This window comes from Muntiacus reevesi, chromosome 21 (genome assembly GCF_963930625.1).
Source record: "Muntiacus reevesi chromosome 21, mMunRee1.1, whole genome shotgun sequence".
Taxonomy (NCBI): domain Eukaryota; kingdom Metazoa; phylum Chordata; class Mammalia; order Artiodactyla; family Cervidae; genus Muntiacus; species Muntiacus reevesi.
The window spans coordinates 192939-216753 of NC_089269.1; the positions used below are offsets into that span (position 1 = coordinate 192939).

At 35.5% G+C, this 23815-nt stretch overlaps 1 protein-coding gene across 1 annotated transcript in view; it reads left to right on the plus strand.

Moving 5' to 3' along the window:
- Positions 1 to 23815, plus strand: part of SLC9C1 (solute carrier family 9 member C1) — a 152086-nt gene that overhangs the window by 116325 nt on the left and 11946 nt on the right. Inside the window, exons 25-33 of the mRNA XM_065913843.1 lie at positions 34 to 182; positions 4378 to 4503; positions 5809 to 5907; positions 6443 to 6616; positions 13020 to 13151; positions 13283 to 13468; positions 15309 to 15432; positions 21204 to 21328; positions 23121 to 23208. Of these exons, the coding sequence (XP_065769915.1) occupies positions 34 to 182; positions 4378 to 4503; positions 5809 to 5907; positions 6443 to 6616; positions 13020 to 13151; positions 13283 to 13468; positions 15309 to 15432; positions 21204 to 21328; positions 23121 to 23208 (1203 nt within the window). The remainder of the gene's footprint in view (positions 1 to 33; positions 183 to 4377; positions 4504 to 5808; positions 5908 to 6442; positions 6617 to 13019; positions 13152 to 13282; positions 13469 to 15308; positions 15433 to 21203; positions 21329 to 23120; positions 23209 to 23815) is intronic.

Genomic DNA, 23815 nt, shown 5'->3' on the forward strand with positions numbered 1-23815 from the left:
TATTTCATCTGAAAATATTTTGTTATTTTTCAGGCTACTTAGAGTATGATCACCCAGAAATCGCTGTCATTATGAAAACAAAGGAGGAAATTAATGTCATGCTCAGTTTGGCTAAAGAAATTGTTAAAGTTTTCAGGTTAAAAGGCATTCTTCATAAAATTGAAGGTTCTGAAATTAACAAGGTACGGTGGAATATTTTCAAAGCAAGTACTCTTACTTGGTATCATTTATGGTCTTCAAGCCTGCTCTCAGTCCTCTCCAACATAGGCCATTCTGCAATGCAAACACACTGCTTAAAATAACTGTCTGCATGGCAACCCACTCCAGTATTCTTGCCTGGAAAAGTCCATGGACAGAGGAGTCTGGCGGGCTGAAGTCCATGGGATTACATGACTGAGCATGTGTGCACGAGGGTGGAGGGAAATGGGTTGGTAGCAATAAAGTGGTAGAACTAAAAAATAAAAAAAATAAAAATAACTGTCTGCAGAAACGCACCTACCGGAAGAGTTTCCTCCCGGCCGCTCTAACGGTCAACTTCTCTTTCCTCTCTGGGCACAGGGAGGGACCACGTCTTTCTATGCTTTGCACCCAAAACAAAGGTGCAGTGAAACCATTCCTCTCCCTAGGCTAGACTGCGTGTTAGTGTGTTCCTGGCAATTATCTATGACACCGAAATAATTTTCCCATAGAAACTGTGATTGATAAGAACACTAAATTATAGGGTAAAAATTAATTAAATTTTCTTTCTTCAAGTTGTTTAAATGGTACCAGGAAATGTAAAAAGATAGAGAGGGTCCCAACTCATTCTGTAAGTATAAAATTTATGCTCCAAATCAGGAATAGTATAAGAAAAAAAATAGCTATTATACTTGTGAATACATATATAAAACTGTTTAACATAATAGTAGCTAATTGAATCTGGCAGTATAGGCAAAGCATGATATGCTATAACTAAAAAGGTTTTGTCTCTCAAAATAGCTATATAACTCACTTATTGAGAGATCAAAGAAGACAAGTCATTTGATAAAATCCAACTCTTATTCAGAATGTTCAAAGGCTAATAAAATAAGCAGCATTCTTAACTAAATAAAGAATATATATTAAAAATATGAAACAAACATTGTATTAGATGGCAAAACTTTAAGCAATATTCCCATTAGAGTCAGGAAAAAATATAAGAATGAATAGTTCATTCCAAGTAGTGAAAGTTGTGTTTGTAGGTCTTAGCAGAAAAGCAAAAGGAACTTGAAATATGGAAGTTTTGGAGAATGGACAAAATTATTATTGCTTATTGATTGTTTAATCTAAAACCCTGAGAATTAACTTCAGATGAATAATATGGTACCAATAAAACAATTCAACAGGGCTTCCAGAAACCAGATCAACATTAAAAAGTATTCCAAACTAAAGAAAATGTGGAAAAATATTGTATTCATTGGTAGTAATTAGAAACTCTAAATCCTTAAGCTTGAACTCAAGGTAAAATATATATAACACACATGTAGCAGGAACTAAAAGGCTTATTTAAGTAGGCAGAAAAACAAGTCACCTTGAAAACAGGTCCATGGAAATTATATTATCTGAGGACTAGAAAGAAAAGGACTGAAGAAAAGTGAACAGAGTCTAATGGACCAGTGAGAAGCCATCCGTGAACCAGCGTATGCATTGCAGATGTCCCATGAAGACAAGAGAGAGAGAGAAAGGAACAGAGAGGAAATTTAAATAAATACTGGCTTAAAACTTCCCACACTTGATATCAAGCATGAATATTAACATCTAAGAAGCTCAGTGAACTTCAAGTAAGAAGAACTCAAATAGACCCACACCAAGACATATTATAACCAAATTGCTGAAAGATAGTGAACTTTGAAATCAGCAAAAGTTTAAAAATTCGTCACATACAAGGGATCCTCAATAAAACCATCATCAGATTTCTCATCAGAAATTTTGGATACCAGAAGAAAGTGGGCTGATATGTTCAAAGTGCTAGAAGAAAAAATGTAGTCAACTAAGAGGCCTTCCCAGGTGGTTAAGTGGTAAAGAAGTTGCCTGCCAAGCAGGAGAAAAAGGTTTGATGCATGGGCTGGGAAGATCCTCTGAAGAAGAAAATAGCAACCCACTCCGGTATTCTTGTCTGGGAAATCCCATGGATTGAGGAACCTGGCGGGCTACAGTCCCTTGGGGTCGCAAAGAGTCAGACACAACTTAGTGACTAAACAGCAGCAGCAGAAATCAACTAAGAACCTTATCTCCAGCAAAACTGTCCTTTAGAAGTGGGAGGAAAATGAAGACATTCTCAAACAAACAAAAGCCGAGGGAGTTCATTACCACTATACCTGCCCTGAAAGATGCTAAAAGATATCATGCAGATGGAAAAGAAAGGACACTGGGCCATAACTCAAATCCATATGAAGGAATAAAAATCTCAATAAAGTTAAACACGTGGGCAATTATTAAAGCCAGCATTGTTGTAATAATGGTATCTGACTTTACTTTTTGTTTTCTACATGATTTAAGACACCAATACATTCTTAAAAGTAACTATTTGGGAGGTGGGAGGGGGGATAGGGATGGGGAATACATGTAACTCTATGGCTGATTCATATCAATGTATGACAAAACCCACTGAAAAATAAAATAAATAAATAAATAAATATTTTTTTAAAAGTAACAATTTGTCTAAAAGCTAGCAGTATTATATCTTTGACTTATAATGTTATAGCTTGTTTTCTACATAATTTAAGAGATGAAAGCATTTAAAAAATATTCATTTATGTTTTGGATAGACAACATACAAAGATGTAGTTTTGTGATGTCAACTACAGGGGTAAGGATGGAACTGTTAAAGGCACAGAGTTTTGTATGTTATGGAAGTTAAACTGGTAGAAATTCAAATTAGAGTGTCATATTTTAGGATGATAAATGTAATCCCCATGGTAATAAAAAGGAAAATAACTAAAGAATTACATAAAAATAGGCAAGAAGGGAGTTTCAAGTGTTTCACTCCAAAAAATCAACTAAATACAGAAGACAGTAATGCAGAAAATGAGAGGCAAAGAAAGATACAAGATAATGATAAGACAGTCCACAAAAAAGGTAGAGGATATTTTCAAAATAAATATATCCAACAAAGGTCTTATTTTCATAATATATCTTACAAATCAAAAAGAACAAGACAGAAAATTCATGTTTTTTAAAAATCAGCAAAAAGTTTGAACAGGCACTTCCCAACAGAGAATATTCTAGCATCCAATAAATATAAGAAAAGATGCGAAGTGTCATCATCATAAGCTTAATGCAAATAAAAACCCAAATTAAAATACCAATACACAATCAGCAAAGTACTTAAAATTAAAAAAAAAAAGCCTAACAATACCAAATGTAGGCATGATCTGGAATAACTGAAACATCAGAAAGGCAGTATAAACTGATGCAATCACTTTGGAAAACTGCTTGTCAGAATTTACTAAATTTGGACATATACATATCTTAAGACACAGAAATTAAATTATATAACCTGAAATGTGTATATATGTATATATGTACATATACAACAGAAATGTGTATATATGTACAGTGAACAAGCACTCACAGAACGTGGCATTTCACAAGTTCCAGACTGGAACAGCCCAGATATCAATCAACAACAGATAAATAAAGCTGTGGTATATTCATAAAACATAACACTACACAACAGTGAACAAGGAAGGAATTTTTGTTCCTTGCAAATTATGGTTGGATGGCATCACTGACTCAATAGACGTGAATCTGAGTAGACTCCAGGAGTTGGTAATGGACAGGGAGGCCTAGTGTGCTGCAGTCCGTGGGGTCGCAAAGAGTCAGACACGACTGAGCGACTGAACTGAACTGAACGTTGTAAATGAACTTCAGAGACATTATGTTGAACAAATGAAACACAAAGAAGTACATACATTGATTTCATGCAGATAACACTCAAAACTAGACAAAAGCTAAACCATGGTAATAGAAGAAGGGTGTTACTTTGGGATAGAAGTAATGACCTCTTCTAGAGGACATAAAGGAAGATTCTAAGGTGCAACCGAAGTTTTTAATCTTGGTTATAGTTACGCAGATGTTTTCATGTTACAAATGTTCTTTGAGCGGACATTTAGGGTTTGTGCACTTTTGCAAATTAGCTATACTTCAGTAAAAAGATTTACTTTTAAAAATAATCTATGACTTCAGAATAATGATAACATAGAAAAATGCTTCAAGACGGGATAGGTTGAAGTTTTCCATGGAAGAACAGAAATCCCAGGAGATCAAGAAAAAGAAAATAGTACAACTCATAATTGTTTTAAACATTTCATTATCACGAGTTTTGTTCATCTCCTTTCTTAACTTTGGTGGTTTTAGATAATTATGGCCAAAAAGAGAGACATACTTGATTTTCAACCTACATATGAACCTCTTACTGTTGATGAAGCACTTTATCATATCCCATGGCTACATAAAGACCAAGAACATATAAACTTTATTCAGGTAATATTTGTATTTCCTGCTAATAATATCTCTAATGTGCCAATAAATGATCTTTTAAAAATTAAAGTTCTAGCCACGATACTCTTTGTTATTTGTGATTACCTATAGAGTAAAATCAAAATCAAAATCCCTTTGAATGACATGCAAAGTTCTCCCATAATCTGCCCCCTGCCTATCTCTCCATCTTTACATTTAGTTATCTATATGTCATATACCCCAACTCAGAGGGTAAAGAACCTGCCTGCAATGCGGGAGGCCCAGGATCAATTCCTGGGTCAGGAAGATCTCCTGAAGAAAGCAATGGCTACCCACTCCACTATTCTTGCCTGGAGAATTCCATGGACAGAGGAGCCTGGCAGGCTACAGTCTGTGGGGTCGCAAAGAATTGGACATGGCTGAGTGACTAAACACTTTCACTTTTGTTTCACTCATGATACTCCAAGAACTTTATGCTTTTTAAATTCCGTTCTTCTGTGAGTGCATTTACTGATCGTAAAATGCCCTTTGTTTTCACCTCCCACCCAACCCCACCCCCCCAAACTGCCTCTGCTCATTTCTTCTCTGGAAACATTCTCTAAAAAGCAGGCTTTAGCATCAAATACCAGTAAAAGACCAACCTATGGTCCATCCAGAGTTTGGAGGACCAAAGATGTCACCATTGCATCCAGTATACACCTTTATTATAGCATAGTTATATTACATTGCAATTATTATCTTTACGCCTCTCCCCCTTCTGTAACACTTACCTCCTCAAACTTCTGACTGCTCAGTGCCTATCATGTTGTGTCTCACATACTGGATGTTCAATAAGTGTTTCTGGGATGAACAAATAAATGGATTTAACCTGTTCTAATAACATTTTTCTATATCTAGTAAACTCCAAAAGACCAATTATATTTTTTTAACCTGGTTAAAATATTTTGAATGATTGAATTTTTATTATTTCATCTGCTGTTTAGAGCATGAGTATGTCTAAGACATATATGTGCCATTAGCTTGTATCTGTTCAGATTATTTTTCACCCAAAGAAATATTTTCACCTTTCCATACATTCTAATTCTTAAGTTAGATTGCTTTCTAATTTATGTATAAATACCCCACCTGAAATAACATATATTCATTAATATCCACTTTCTCTTTTTTAGCCATAATTCCTATTTTCTCTTAAAAATTTATTACTAATGCAATGTCTCAGATCTTTTTGAGTAATATTTACTTTAAAAGCATAAAACTTTTATTAAAATGCAAACTCTAATCACTGCTAAAATATTATTTGTAGCTTATGTATTTGGTGCCATTTTCTAGGAAAGATCCAGAGTTTTAACATTTGATTGTGGAAATGATATATTTGAAGAAGGTGATGAGCCTAAAGGAATTTATGTAATTATTTCAGGCATGGTAAAGGTAAGGCAGAGATATTTATAAATGCACTTGTGAGTATTAGTTAAAAACATTACATAATTGAGAATAAATATCTTTCACTGCTAAGAACTCTATTAATCCTTTTTTTAGGACAGCAGCTACTATCCAAACAACAATTATCTTCCTCAAACACAATGAATAACACCAGCTATCACTTGTTAAGCCATACTTTCCCATAGATAACAAGAAACTTTAAAAGGATCAGCATTAAGGTTGAAAGTTATAAGATAAGTTATTTATCTTATATTTGAGTTAGGCATTTAGCTATTCTATGACAGGTGTTAATTGGTTGAGTTGGTAGAATCAAAAAGATGAGAGTATTTAAGAATGTTTTGTTTCCAAGTCATTGCTAATTTAATAAATTCACTTTAACAGTTAAAAGTAATACATATTTTCAGGCAATATGCAAGTATTTAAAATTGTTAAACAAAGGGAAAAGCCATAAATCAAATAGTTTTGGTAAGTTAACTGATTCATGTATTTTTCTTTCTTTCTTTCTTTCTTTGTTCTTGAACAGCTTCAAAGATCAAAGCCAGGTTTGGGAATTGATCAAATAATCTGGGAGTCAGAGGAGAAAGATTACCAGATAACTTATACAGACTTTGTGATCAGTGGGGCAGTGATAGGAGAGCTAAACTGCTTGACTAATGCACCCATGAAATATTCTGCCACCTGCAAAACTGTAGTAGAGGTCAGAAAATGTCACCTTCTGTCTTATTATTATAGCTTGTTAAATATCTAGTACCAAATTTAAAGTTATTTTTGTATTTGTTAATGTTTGTAGTCTAGTGAACATATTTTAAGAAATAGGAATAATAAAGAAATATAACTTGTTACAGAATTTTATGTACACAATGTAGTGTCTTAGCAAAAATGGCTTGCAAAAGTTAATCTACCATTATTGGAACAAGGATTTAACCAGAAAAACTGGTTATATGAGATGTCCCATGGGAAATTAGATGGGATATGTTAAATGTGAATACCATAATTTGGAGGGTAAAGAAGGGAAAAAGTCAAAGAGCTGGGATTTATTAATAGAAAGTTGAGCACAGTGAACAGAAGTTTCTGACACATAAGTCACAACAAAATCCTCAAAGCAACAGGGGCTCTCACTGGCCTAATGTGAATTCAAAAAGAACAGTGACTGCAAACAATAAAACCACAAACATAAAAGTTCATAAGTTGATAATGGTATCAAGTTTTTTATTTTAAAAAGTTTGCTAGGATATCAACTTATATCTCTGAAAATGGATTGCTTATTTTAAAAAAGAAATAATTAAACATTTATCCTGCCTTTCCTCTATGAACTCTTTCAAGGAAACTACAAAAAAAAAAAAAAAAAAAAAAGATGAGGAAAATTGTTCTGTATAGAAGAATTCAAGCCAATAAATGTAGAATAAAAGAATTAAAATATCTCCATTTAGCCAGCCCTAATGAAATAATGGACCTATGCAATAACCACCAATTGATACTAAGACTGCCAAGTGGAATGTTAGTGGAACATTTTGCAATGGAAACCACACTAACGTCACCTGCGGGCAATCCTGGCATCACTAACACAATGGCAATTGGGCTCCACGTGCGTCACAATCTGATGCAACAGGAGTGCTGGCACCCTGGACTCTTCTTGCTCAGGAAAGAGAAACCTGGAGCCTCTAGGTCCAACCAGTTTACAGAAAATTCAGGAAACAAGTTAACCAACACCAAGAGAGGATGATTAGCTAAATCTAGACTGTGGGATGTCAACAGGCCAATATCCCATTTATTTTTTAACAAACCAAAGGAATGAAAAGGGAAGAGGAAGGAAAGGAAGAAGAAGGCAAAGGAAATTTTGTCTCTATCATTCAACAATGCATATTAGAATATTTATAAGTGAAATTATATGACATTTGCATAAAAATACTCTGGCCTTTTGCTTCTGGATATAAGGAAGTTACTGAGAATACAGTGGCACACTTACCATAAATAACCATAACCTGACAAAATATATGAGGCAAATATTTTCAACCATTGGAAAACAGGACGTGTTGAGTCTGGAAACCTCAAGAGAAGAGAAACTCACGAGATAAGCTCCACATCCACCGTCACTCTCTGACTGGGGCAGTTTCTGACCACAGTTCACTAAGAATCCAAGTGGAAAATAATGATCCTGCTGAGCTGAGATGGGAGAGGTTAGAAACTGTGGCAGCTAAAGAAGATTGGAATCTGTGGAGCAGGGCATAGGGTCAGAGTTCACAGAGGGAGACCTGAGGAATCTATGGTCCACAATTCGCTGGTTGAGGGGTAGGCTGCAAATGCCCAAGGTAAGACAAAACTAAATTAGCAGATTGCTAGGAATGAAACAGAGATGTTAAAAGTCAAGGAGTGTCAGGGATTTGAGATATTTTAAGATTCTGTCTTGATAGAAAGGAGACACTTTTTAAAACCTCTGGCATACAGGTGAGCAGCCAGGAGGAATACACCTTAAGAGCAAATACCATGGCCTAGTAAGACTACCTCTAAATTTACTAAACAAGCCTGAGAGCAAGCCCTGGCAGACTTGTTTGGAGGTTAAGTACCATGAAATTACACAATCATGGAAAATACCTAGAGTTTTCTACTGATTAAACAAAACAAATCATAAAACACAACCTATACAAAGTCAAGGTCATCAGACAGTAAATGAAGGGGTCTACTGCAACAAACATCAACAATGATCACAGGAAGATAACAGAATCTGGAATATCAACAATTTATCTTCAGGAATCATGAATTACTAAGCAAGCAAAGAGGCATGAAAATGTGACCCTGAATGTGGAAAAGGGGAGTGGAACAACACTGAAATTACCCAGACTATGGACTAAATGAAGACACTAAGGAGCTAAGAAGAGATTCAAAGGACTAAAAGGAAACATGTTCAAGCAACTAAAGAAAAATGTAATCTTTATGAAAGAAGACACAGGAAATATTGAAGAATCAAATGAAAATTTTAGAATTAAAAAGAGTAGTTTGGGGATGGCAGTAAAAAGGTCCAGAAAGGAAAAATAACCCACTAATAAAGGCAAGTATATAGTAAAGCCTGTGGATCAGTCAATTAAGTTATTACAAGATTAAAAGACAAAAAAATTGTAAAATCAACTAGGACTAGAATAAATAGTTAGGGATATGACATCAAAGACATAAAACCTGGGAGAAGAGAGTAAAGAAAGTAATTTTAGGATATGTTTGAACTTAAATGACTATCTGTTTAAAACAAGTAGATCTAGTTACAGGTTAACATATATGAACGTGATGGTAGCCACAAGTCAAAAACCTACAACAGACACACATAAAGCTAGAGGAGAAAGGAACAAAGTGTACCTCTAAAGAAAATCATCAAACCACAAAGGAAGGAACTAAAAAAGGAGAAAGGGCAGAGAAGAACTGCAAAAACAACCAGGAAACAAGTGGCAATACGCACACACCTATCAGTAATCATTTTAAATGTCAATAGGCTAAATGCTCCAGTCAGAAGATATAGGTTAGGTAATTGAATAAAAAATGATTACCAGAGACTCACGTCAGAACTAAAGATATACACAGACAGAAAGTGAAGGGATGGGAGAAAATATTTCATGCAAGTATAAATAAGAAAGCTATGTATCAATACTCACATCAGGAATATAACCTTTGAAACAAAATATTGATTTATTAGGAATGTTAGGTCCATGAATCAAGGTAAATTAGAAGTGGTCAAACAGAAGATGGCAAGAGTGAACATCGACATGTTAGAAATTAGTGAACTAAAATGGACTAGAATGGGCAATTTTAATTCAGATGTCCATTATATCTTCTACTGTGAGCAAGAATTCCTTAGAAGAAATGGAGTAGCCATCATAGTCAACAAAAGAGTCCAAAATTCAGTACTTGGGTCCAATCTCGAAAATGACAGAGTGATCTCTGTTCATTTTCAAGGCAAACCATTCAATATCACAGTAATCCAAGTCTATGCCCCAACCAATAAAGCTGAAGAAGATGAAGTTGAACAGTTCTATGAAGACCTACAAGACCTTCTAGAACTAACACCCAAAGAAAATGTCCTTTTCATCATGGGGGTCTGGAATGCAAAAGTAGGAAGGAAAGAGACACCTGGGGTAACAGGTAAATTTGGTCTTGGAGTACAGAATGAAGCAGGGCAAAGTCTAACTAACAGAGTGTTGCCAAGCAAACACACTGGTCATAGCAAACACCCTCTTCCAACAACACAAGAGAAGACTCTACACATGGACATCACCAGATGGTCAATACCAAAATCAGACTGATTATATTCTTTGCAGCCAAAGATGGAGAGGTTCTATACAGTCAGCAAAAACAAGACCAGGAGCTGACTGTGACTCAGATCATGAACTCCTTATTGCCAAATTCACACTTAAATTGAAGAAAGTAGGGAAAACCACTAGACCATTCAGGTATGACCTAAATCAAATCCCTTATGATTATACAGTGGAAGTGACAAATAGATTCAAGGGATTAGATCTGATAGACAGAGGGCCTGAAGAACTATGAATGGAGGTTTGTGACATTGTACAGGAGGCAGTGATCAAGACCATCCCCAAGAAAAAGAAATGCAAAAAGGCAAAATGGTTGTCTGAGGGGGCCTTACAATTAGCTGAGAAAAGAAGAGATGCTAAAGGCAAAGGAGACACAGATTAATGGAACATGAACAGAGAATCCAGAAATAAACCTACATACTTGTGGTCAACTAATCTAAATCAAGGCAAAAATATATAATGGAGAAAATACAGGCTCTTCAATAAGTGTTGCTGGGAAGACTGGACAGCTACATGTAAAAGAATGAAATTATAACTTTTTCTCACATGAAATACAAAATTAAAAGTGAATTAAAGACCTAAATGTAAGGTTAAACTGTAAACTCTAAAAGGGATCGTAGGCAGAACACTCTTTGACATAAACCATAGCAATATTTTTTTGAATATGTCTCCTAAGACAAAGGAAACAAATGCAAAAACAAGCAAATGGTACCTAATTAATCTTAACAGCCTTTCTGTGGAAAAGGAAACCATTGACAAAATAAAAAGGCTTCCTATTGATCAGCAGAAAATATTTGCAGACTGCATGACCAATAACAGATTAATATCCAAGCCACATAAACAGCTCATACAACTCAATATCAAAACAACTCAATTACATAGTGGGCAGAAGACCTGAATAGATATTTTTCCAAATAAGATATACAGAAGGTCAACAGGCACATGAAAAGATGCTCATCATTGGTAAATATCAGAGAAATGCAAATCAATATCACAGTGAGTTATCACCTCACCTCTGTCACAAAGGCTGTCATCAGAAAGTCTACTAATAACAAATATTGGTGAGGATGTGGATGAAGGGAACCCTCCGAGGTCTCCCTGGTGGCTCAGTAGTAAATAATCCACCTGCCAATGCCAGAGACACAGGTTTGAGCCTTGGGTCAGGAAGATCCCCTGAAGAAGGAAGTGGCAGCCCACTCCAGTATTCTTACTTGGGAAATCCCATGGACAGAGGAGCCTGGCAGGCTGCAGACCATGGGGTCACAAAAGAGTCAGACATGACTTAGTGACTAAACAACACCACCATCAACCTACACTGTTGGCAGGAATGTAAATTTGTGCCACTTTGAAAAACAGTATGGAGGTTGCTCAAAAAAACTGAATATAGAGCTATCATATGATGCAGGAATTCTGCTCTTAGCTAGGTATGTGAAGAAAATAAAAACAAGAATTTGAAAAGATCCATGTTCCCCCATATTCACAGTAGTATTATTTATAACAGCCAAGATGTGAAAGCAACCGAAATATCCATCAACAAATGAATGGATAAAGAAGATTTGAGATATATATACACACACACACACACACATATATATATATAGTACTACTAAACGAAAAAGAATGAAATTATGCTATTTGCAACAACATGGATGGACTTGGAGGGTATTATATTTAATGAAATTATAGAAAGACAGAGAAAGACAAGTGCTGTAAGTTATCACTTTTATGTGGAATCTAAAAAATAAAACTAGTTAATATGACAAAACAGAAACAGATTTACAGAAATGGAAAGCAAAGTAGTGGCCATCAGTAGGGAGAGGAAAGGGAGAAGGACAAAAGAGGGCAGCCCACGTCAGTGTTCTTGCTGGGGCTTGAGAGGTGCAAATGACCACGAGTGAAGGACATATTGTACAGCACAGGGAATAGAGTCAATACTTTGTAATAACTTTAAATGGAGTATAATCTATAATAATATTGGATCACTATCACACCTAAAACTAACAAAATATTGTAAATCAACTATGCTTCAGGATTTAAAATTGGACAATGGATTTGAACAGATACTTCATAAAAGAATATACAAATGGCCCATAAACATATGAAGAAGATGCTCAATATCATTAGTGCTCAGGGAAACACAAATTAAAATCATGATAAGGTATCCCTGTATACATACTACATTGGCTAAAAATACATAAGTTGAACACACAGTATTAGCAAGGATGTTAAGCAACTGCAATTCTCATACATGGCTAGATAAAGGGTAAATATTACATCCTCATCTGAAAACAGTTTAGCAGTTTATTATAAATACACATTTACTATATTACCCAGCAGTACCCATCTACTCATAGCTGCTTACCAAGAGAATTTAAAACCAACAAACACAGTCTCTTGTGTCTTCATAGAAGCTTATTCCTAAGAGTCAGTAGTCTAATTATCGTTAGTATCAGAATTTTATTACTGACCAAAACATTTGCTCCGCCAAATAATGTTTTTAGAAATACTTATGTCTTTAGTTTAAGGGGTTAAATAATCTTTGATTCTTTGTTTTCTATTTTTTCAGAATCTATAAGAATAATGAAGTCTCATTAAATCATACAGCCTTTTAATACTTAGTATATGACAAGAGTGTACAAATATTTACTAAATAGATACATTTATTATGTTTCCAGGCAATAAAATGAATCTGCATAATTTGAATATTATTAGCTTTAATGTTAAATGTATATAAGAGAAAATCTCATTTCATTGAATCATGAATGCACAGAATGAAATAGTAAGTTGATATCCTCTTTTTTCCAGACATGTTTTATCCCCAAAAATTACTTGTATGAAGCTTTTGAAAAATTTTGTCCTCACATTGAATACAGAATGTGGCTAAAACTTGGACTTTCTATTACTGCCAAAAAAATCAGGGAACATTTATCTTATGAGGTAAGAGGTGCTTATGTGAAATTGTCCTTCTCTCTGAATGAAAATGAACTAAAGTATTGTTAGAAATTAACTATTTAGAAATTTATATTAATTTTTATAAACAATAGACTACAAAATTGTATTTTTCTTAGGATTGGAATTACAAGATGCAATTAAAACTCAGTAATATTTATGTAAAAGATATACCAAAGAACACCAAAACTGATATCTATGATGAAACAGTAATTTATGTCATCCTCATCCATGGAGCTGTGGAAGATTGTCAGTTACGAAAAGCTTATAAGGCTCCTTTCTTAATTCCTATAACATGTCATCAGGTAAAGAAATACTGATTCATATCTTCAGGTCAATATTCTGTTTGTCCAACAATGAGTCAATAGTAGAAAGAGTGTCACTTTTCCACCTTCCCATTCTCTCCCATTCCCCTACCACTCCATGAAGGCACGCACAGCGTACACACTCCAAGTTCATTGATTGCTTTAGCACTGGGTAGCCCAAACATCAAACTGTTCCTATTCACTATCAATGAATCGGGCCAAGTTACACATTTTGACCACAGTTAGATTTTGGTGCAACTGTAAATAGCAAAAGAGGACCTACTCAGTTCATGTACATATTTCAGGACTACTCTCTCTGGATTATATCAACAGTACTGTAAAAAGGTTCTTTCAGTCCTAAGCTGAAGTTGAGTATCGCTGGTATTTCTTCAGCTACTTTAAAAGTGAGTGTAAAAACGAAGGACCTTCTCATATTAAGCTGTTGAGTTAGGAGTGTACTCAGTTGTTCAGTCGTGTCCGACTCTTTGCAACCCCGTGGATGCAGCCCACCAGGCTCCTCTGTCCATGGGATTCTCCAGGCAAGAATACTGGAGTGGGTAGCCATTCCCTTCTCCAGGACCTGGGTCTCCTGCACTGCAAGCAGTTTCTTTACTGTCTGGGCCTCCAGGGAAGCCCAGTTATAAAGAAAAGCTGTGCCGTGAGAAGAAAGAGAGAATGAAGGATTATCATAGTGTGTGTGTGTGTGTGTGTGTGTGTGTGTGTGTGTGTGTGTGTGCTGGGGTAGAGTAAGAGAGGCGCATGTCTGGGGGAATCAGAGGACACGTAAAACACTTCTAAAGAAAGTAAATTGAAAGAGATACCTAGAGGTAATTAAAGTAAGCATATTTTTAGGCAACTATGACAGAAACAGTGCTAGATGCTAAACTGATCAAAACAAATGAGTCTTGCAACTTGCCCTCAAGAGATCTCTCAACCAAGCAAAAAGAAATATATAAAAATAGATACATGAATGTTTACAGCTATGATAGAAGTGCTTAAAAGGTAAATATGAGACACAAGAAAAATATGTTGGAGGTAAGAGGAATCTTGAGCTGAGAAATGGTCATAAGAAAATTTTCCACGTGGATACTACTAATCTGATAGCCAGTGAGAGGAAGTGAAACACTATTTTTAACTATGGTACTCCCTACCGCTATTCCTGAATATGTAATAATAGAACTTAGTTAGGGATGCTGGGTTGGGAATTTAGATAATCAAGAAAGGGATTCTTTAGGCAGCCCAAACCTGCCCAACTCTGTCTACTGTCCTGGGCATAAGGCTCTCCTCACTGTGGGTTTGGATTGGAAGATGTCTTGAAATCCATTGACATTCTGCCACATAGAAAAATACTCTGGATGATATATTAAAGGGTCATGGATGATTAAGTCTTCACTATTTTTCTCATTTGTAATAAAAATGGACAAAATAATTTAAAATCAGTGAGAGGATATAGAATATTGACTTTCACAAAACTAACATATCCAAGTATTTAGCTATATCTAATGTCTATTTGGGCTTCCCTGGTGGCTCAGATGGTAAAGAAGCCACCTGCAATGCGGGACACCTGCGTTCAATCCCTGGGTTGGGAAGATCCACTGAACAAGGGAAAGGCTACCCACCTCCAGTATTCTGGTTTGGAGAATTCCATGGACTGTACAGTCCATGGGGTTGCAAAGAGTCAGACAGAACTGAGCAACTTTCACTTCACTTCACTTCAATATCTATTTACAATGTCAATTTTCAGGCCCAGATATTTAGAGAGGATCTAAGATAGTAGCTTACTAGAGAATATTTGTTAGGTTTTTACTTAGAAATTATCTTGTAATCTGTTGACTTCCAGATACAAGGCACTGAAGATTTCACAAAGGTAACAATTGTTCGAACTTCGATTTATTCAAAAAGATTCAGGTGGAAGACTAGAAAGTATATAGCGTCACATAAACCAGCTGATCCAACAACATCAGGTATGTAAGTTAGAATTCTTTGAATAATTGGGAACTTATTTTTCTTTTATGAAATAGTCCTATAGTATTTGGAAACTTGCATGCACTCTGCCTAAAGTATTGAGGAATCCTTTTAACTGCCATATTTAATATCCAATATGTGAATTATGACTGAGAATATCTAAGTTATAGTTAGAAATTGTTCTATATTTAATCTATAAAATAAATACATAATTATAATAGGTATCATATATTATAAACATTGTAAGTATATAAAAATAATATGAAGAAAATATTGATGAGGAAATTTCTAGTTCTTTCCAAAAGTTAAAATATTTTATATAGCAGTAATAATGAAAATGTTGTTGTGTTGTCTGAATAACAGAGATATAAATCATAGAACTGAATAAATAACCTTGCTGCTGCTACTAAGTCACTTTTGTCGTTTCCGACTTTGTGCGACCCCATCCCTGGGATTCTCCAGGCAAATAAGTAACCTTATTATAAGCCTATTCTCCATACAAATTTTGCAAGAATGAAACTGAATCATAATATATATGATTATTTAATAACTGCTATAAGCTATTAATTAAAATTTGGAAAATAAATTTGAGATAGTTTTAAAAATAGAGTTATATTTGAATTATGGAATCAGTCATTTCAGCTCAGTTCAGTTGCTCAGTCATGTCTGATTCTTTGCAACCCCATGAATCGCAGCATGCCAGGCCTCCCTGTCCATCACCAACTCCTGGAGTTTACTCAAACTCATGTCCACTGAGTCGGTGATGCCATCCAGCCATCTCATCCTCTGTCGTCCCCTTCTCCTCCTGGCACCAATTCCTCCCAGCATCAGGGTCTTTTCCAATGAGTCAACTCTTCACATGTGGTGGCCAAAGTATTGGAGTTTCAGCTTCAGCATCAGTCCTTCCAATGAACACCTAGGACTGATCTCCTTTAGGATAAACTGGTTGGAATAAATATTCTTTAATATTTTTCATTTCTCTGAAGGAGACATTGTTCTAAATTTAAGAATACAGAAATTAATTTTAAAATTCTGTGTTAATAAGAATATTACCAATCAAGAGATCAACAAAGGACAGTTCATGGAAGAAAAGTTTTATTGAAAACAAAATGTAGACAAAGTTCAACACTACTAATATTTAAAGAAACAGAAGTTAAATATTAGCCTATTTCATTCATGAGATTTTTAAAGAATTATAATGACTAAAGCTCAAAAAAATGTAGTGAGTGGAAGAGAGGTTTAAGAGAATGTATGTACATATACTTAAGCCTGATTCATGTTGTTGAATGCAGAAACCAACAGAACATTGTAAAACAATTATCCTCCAATTAAAAATAAATTCAAAAATTTCTTTAAATGTAGTTTTTCTGATATACATTCTTATCTTGACACAGTACAAATTGATCAAATAAGTTTATCACAAGATTCCAAAAGCCCTAAAAGTATTTATATCCCTTGCTTAAATGTAATTTCTAAATATGTCAATTATATCTCAAAAAATTAATTAATAATATAATTTCTAGACATTTATTGTAAATAAATAAAGCAAAAAAGTAATTAAGGTAATTAAGCATTATTTATAAGAATAAAAATTAGAAGTTATCAAAATGTCAGTACAATAGTAAAGATTAATAAAACTAAAGCTGGTTCTCTGAGAAGATAAACAAAATTGACAAACCATTAGCCAGACTCATCAAGAAAAAAAGAGAGAAGAGTCAAATCAGCAAAGTTAGAAATGAAAAAGAAGAGGTACAACAGACAATGCAGAAATACAAAGGATTATAAGAGACTATTATGAACAACTATATGGCAATAAAATGGATAATCTGGAAGAAATGAACAGATTCTTAGAAAAGTTTGATTTTCCAAGACTGAACCAGGAAGAAATAGAAATTATTATACCAATTACAAGCACTGAAATTGAAGCTGTGATCAAAAATCTCCCAAAAGACAAAAGCCCAGAACCAGGTGGCTTCACAGGAGAATTCTATCAAACATTTAGAGAAGAGCTTAATGCCTATCCTTCTGAAAGCCTTTCAAAAAATTGCAGAGGAAGGAACACTTCCAAACTCATTCTACAAGGCCACCATCACCCTGATACCAAAACTAGACAAAGACAAAAAAAGAAAACTATAGGCTGATATCACTGATGAATACAGATGCAAAAATCCTCAACAAAATTTTAGCAAACAGAATTCAGCAACACATCAAAAAGCTCATACACCATGATCAAGTTGGATTTATTCCAGGGATGCAAGGATTCTTCAATATAAGCAAATCAATCAATGTGATACACCATATTAACAAATTGAAAGATAAAAACCATATAAAAATCTCAGTACATGCAGAAAAAGCCTTTGACAAAACTCAGCATCCATTTATGATTAAAACTCTTCAAAAAATGGGCATAGAAGGAACCTACCTCAGCATAGTAAAGGCCATAAATGATACGCCTGTGGCAAACATTATTCTCAATACTCAAAAATTGAAAGCATTCCCCTAAGATTGGGAACAAGACAAGGGTGTCCACTTTCACCACTATTATTCAACATAGTTCTGAAAGTCCTAGCTACAGCAATCAGAGAAGAAAAAGAAATAAAAGGAATCCAGATCAGAAAAGAAGAAGTAAAGCTCTCACTGTTTGCAGATGACATGACATAGAAAACCCTAAAGATAGTATCAGAAAATTACTAGAGCTAATCAGTGAATTTAGTAAAGTTGTAGGATACAAAATCAATACACAGAAATCACTTGCATTTCTATATACTAACAACGAAAAATCAGAAAGAGCAATTAATCAACCCCATTTACCATTGCAATGAAAAGAATTAAATACCAAAGAATACACTCACCTAAGGAGACAAAAGAACTGTACACAGAAAATTACAAGACACTAATGAAAGAAATCAAAGATGACATAAACAGATGGAGAGATATTGCATGTTCCTGGGTAGGAAGAATCAATATTGTGAAAATTGCTATACTACCCAATGCTATCTACAGATTCAATGTGATCCCTCTCAAATTATCAATAATAATTTTTATAGAGCTAGAATAAAAATTTCACAATTCGTATGGAAACACAAAAGACCCTGAATAGCCAAAACAGTCTTGAGAAAGAAGAATGGAGCTGGAGGAATCAACCTTCCTGACTTCAGATTATCCTACAAAGCTACAGTCATCAAGACAGTATGGTGCTGGCACAGAAACAGAAATATAGACAAATGGAGCAAGATAGAAAGCTCATAAATAAACCCATGTACCTATGGGTACCTTATTTTTGACAAAGGAGGCAAGAATATACAATGGGGCAAAGACAACCTCTTCAGTAAATAGTGCTGGGAAAGCAGGACAGCTACATGTGAAAGAATGAAATTAAAACACTTCCTAACAACATACATAAAGATAAACTCAAAATGGATTAAAGACCTAAAAGACCTAAATGTAAGACCAGAAACTATAAAACTCTTAGAAGAAAACATAGGCAGAACACATGATGACATAAGTCAAAGCAAGATCCTCTATGACCCACCTCCTAGAGTAATGGAAATAAAAACAAAAGTAAACAAGTCGGACCTGACAAAATGTAAAAGCTTTTGCACAGCAAAGAAAACTATAAGCAAGGTGATAAGACAACCCTCAGTATAGGAGAAAATAATAGCAAATGAAACAACGGACAAAGGATTAATTTCCAAAATATCCAAGAAGCTCAATACCAAGAAAACAAACAACCCAATCAAAAAGTGGGGAAAAGACCTAAACAGACATTTCTCTGAAGACATAGAGATGGCTAACAAACAAACACATGAAAAGATGCTCAACATTGCTCATTATAAGAGAAATGCAAATCAAAACTACAATGAGGTGTCACCTCGCACCAGTCAGAATGGCCTTCATCAAAAAGTCTATAAACAATAAATGTTGGAGAGAGTGTGGAGAAAAGGGGATGCTCTTACACTGTTGGTGGGAATGTAAATTGATACAGCCACTATGGAAGATGGTATGGAAGACGGTAAGGCAGAGATTCCTTAAAAAACTAGGTATGGAGATTCCTTAAAAAATTAGGAATAAAACCACCATATGACCCAGCAATCCCACTCCTAGGCATATATTCTGAGGAAATCACAATTGAAAAATACCCATATATCCCATTGTTCATTACAGCGCTATTTGCAATAGCTAAAACATGAAAGCAACCTAGATGTCCATCGACAGATGAATGGATAAAGAAGTTGTGGTACATATACACAACGAAATATTACTCAGCCATAAAAAGGAACACATTTGAATAAGTTTTAATGAGATGGATGAACCTAGAACTTATTATACAGAGTGAAGTAAGTCAGAAAGAGAAAGATAAATATCATATTCTAATGCATATATATGGAATCTAGAAAAATGGTACTGAAGAAATTTATTTACAGGGCAGCAATGGAGAAGCAGACATAGAGAATAGATTTATGGACATGGGGAGAGAGAAAGAGAGGGTTAGATATATGGAAAGAATAACATGGAAACTTACATTACCACATGTAAAATAGATAGCCAAAGGGAATTTGCTGTATGGCTAAGGAAACTCAAACAGGGGTTCTGTATCAACCTAGAGGGGTGGGAGGGGGAGGGAGATGGGAGGGAGGTTCAGAAGGGAGGGGTATATGTATACCTATGGCTGATTCATGTTGAGGTTTGGCAGAAAACAACAAAATTCTGTAAAGTGATTATCCTTCAATAAAACAATAAATTAATTTTAAAAAGAAAAAAATAAGGTAATTAAGCATTATTTATAAGAATAGAAGTCAGAAGTTATCAAAATGTCTAATGATAAATGAATGGTTAATTAAATTAACACATTAGTCAACACAATTGAATGCTTAATAAGCATTAAGCAATTAATTTCCCAGGTAGTACCTTGGAAAAGACCAATGATGCATATCAAGTAAAAGTAGCACTGATACAACATTGTCTTGCTAATTTTAAACAAATTTTATCTTTATTATATTACAATTATAAACCTTAGAATCCAGATGAACACAGTACTGTCATTCCATGGGTCCCCACTGATCTTCACATTTAGCAGAAACAGGACACAGTGTGGGAAACGTCACCATCTGCTCGTTCTTCAGCCATCTTCCCTCCCCACAATCTAAAACATGGCCATACCAAACGGCTAACGGTTCACATAATAAGAGAGACCTCGTGGTCTCATTCCTGAACCTTTGCACATTTCTTCTCTTCCTTCTGCCTAGAGCCCTCCAAAAGTGCTTGTCCCCACATCTCCCCGTTCTGTGGAGTTAACTTCTTATTCCCTAAATCTCAGCATCACTGATATATCCCAGCTTCACAGAACTGTACTTTCCATGTGCTCCCATAGGCCATTATGCACACAGTCCTATTTTCCCATCATGTATTTTTTTGTTCGTATGTTTGCTGATCTGTCTTCTCCAAGAGAGCATGGATCACCACTCATCTGCTTTCTTATGTATCCCCATTACTTACCAATGGACCTGGCATGCTCAGTACATATTAATATAAAAGTACTTTGGGGATGGTGGGACAGTAAATGACTTTGTCTCTGTACTTTCCAAACTTTCTGCACATTTGTTACACAATCTCTATAATAAAAGACTTTTAATCTCTTTTTTTAAAGTGACTCCATTTCCTACCAACTGAAATTGCCACCAATTTCAGATCACAGTGACTTGAACTTGGTTGAATTGGATAGTTGGAGTAGTTAACATGGCTGTTTGTTTCAGTGTTTGAATTAATGCAGTCTTTTCTGAAGGAGCTGAATCCAGAACATGTGAATATCCCCTTCCAGAAGACACACATACTCAATTTGAAGCAGGTGAAAGTGGAACACATGAAAATCTCTCTCAAGAAGAGACATGCACTCAGGTAAACTGAGAAACAGAATGAAAATACAGTCAGTCCTCCATATCCTAGAACACAGGACATGTGGCTCCTGGGCCCTGACTGTACTATGTCACTCTGTATAAGGGACTTGAGCATCCCTTGATTTTGGTATTTGTGGGAAGATGGAGTGCTGTCCTGGAACCAGACCCCTGAAAATATCTAGAGACACCTGGACCTCACTAGATCTCCATCAACCTACCTGGACCTCACTAGATCTCCATCAACCTACCTGTAGATTGGATTTTAGGGAGTTCCAAGCAAGTACAGAATTTATTTTTATTTCTAGTCTTTTCCGAGCTAGTAGTATTGTCCCAGGAGATGCTAATTATAATACCCAGAATATGAGAAATATCTGCTACAAATGAATACATCAGAAAATTGTATATTTGATTGTCAAAGATGTTTTACATTGATTCAGTCCACTTACTCTATTAGCATAAGGCATCAAACTCAAAACACATTCTCCTTCTCCCCTGAAACTTGCCTCACGAGTATATGTTGAATGAAAGGTTATCATAGGTTCCATGAGGGACATTGAAGGTGTTTTTCTCATGTTCGTCTTTAACTCAAATGTGTCCAAGTTCTCAGGTCTTGAGGAGCCCAACCCTCTTCTTTAATACACAAGTTCTCATTCTACATAAAGGCAGGAAGTTCAGTTTATCCTTGAGTTTCAGAGTCTTCCTGCGGGAGCTTTTCCTCAAACCCTCCCTAGTTGTTGCTCGTTGCCTCAAACTGCTGACCCAATAGCATAGGGGTTGAGAGCGTGTGGTGTAGCATGAAAGTCTCTGGTTTGCTTCCTGACTCCATCACAATTAGCCATATGACCTTGAACAAATTTCTCAACCCACCTTAGCATCATTTTCCCTGTCTATAAAGCAGATAAAATAATAAGTCACTTACCTATGGTGCTGCTATGGAGATTAAAGAAATGGGAAGTACACTACATACTATTTGACACCGTTTCTTAACATTGTAAACTGCTGCTCCAAATGTCTTTTGCTCTTTCCATATTAACTTTCTTTAAAAAAAAACAAAAACGCATGAATATAGTCACTTCCTCTAATTCTCCCAAACATAGTTTCTGCTGAAGACTAGGAAATAACAAAGGGAAATTACAGTTAATAAATAAACAACAACAACAACAAAACGATGAGGAAGACACTTAAGATAAAATATAAGATGGTTCCTTCCAGCTTACAGATTAAGCCATCTTTCTCCTTAGACTTGGTAGGCTGCCAAGCTTGTAGGATTTATCTTAATAGTGTATTTGGGGGACTGAAGGGAGAAGCCAGGAAAGATAACGCTCTCCCAGTACATAATGCCCCAAATTGCTGCTTTTACTTAATTAAAAAGAAAATGATTTGCATGAGAGTTGTTAACATAGAGCAAGTAGTTTGAAAGTGAGAGCCGTTAAATGGTAGAAACATCAGCTAGTTAGATATACAGAGAAGATCAACAAATTCTGTTATTTAATACATGCTGTTCTCCCTGATGTTAAATCTTGGCTATGTTTCTGAGCCAACTCCCTTCCCTCTCCCCTCAAACCTTTCCCTGATTACCGCCAGCCCAGAACTGTAGCTTTACGTTCACATCATTAAAAAGCCTGTCACAACATTAAGTGGCTCCTTACAGAGCATTTTGGTCCCCACACAGTGCTGCCACTGCCAGGAGTCCCAGCTGCAGGTCCCCTGATCTACAGACAAGATCTGACACCAACTCTGTTTTCTAACTCGTTTTAACACTCTCAGACTTTAACTCCTATCTCCATTTTTAGAATCAAGAGCCTACGAAATCAACTGCTAAGATCATGATGGACAAGAGCATCTATGAGAATGCCTCGAATAAGCCTGAACGGAAGTCTGGTAAGCTGGTTCAGTTTCCCCAACATCAATGGGAGCATACTGTTCCTGGAGATGTAGAAGGAAGCCAGTTTATTTGCTTTTGTGTGAAAATACGCTTATACCACCTTCTATTAGCCAGCAGATTCTTCTACTGGCACTAATTCTAAATTCTAATTTGGAAAATTAATTTTAAAATAAGATTCCTTTATCTGAATTTCTGAAATTATAGTTTCATGGTTCCCTCTCTATATTCTGCCATTTAATGTCACATACAACCCTATTTGCTCCCAGTTTGGTAGGTTGTTTTACAAGTAGCCAAGTAATGTGGAAGATATAAGCAGACAATAAGCTATGACTTCATGTTCAAAAATTTATGTTCTAGTTAAGGAGACAACACTTACCACACAGAAGGCAATTAAATGACAATCCAAGAAACACGGTGGACAGTGTCAGCTGCAGTTAAATGAATTTAAAAGAAACAGGTAGCTACTGAGCATAGCAAAGTCTTTGCAGAGAAAAGAAGCTGATGCTTAGAACAGAAGTCAGAAGAGACCAAGGCTTTAGGAAACTCTGAGGAGACCAACCTAGCTGCTGGCAGTACAAAACGTCGGGTCTCTAGGGAAATATT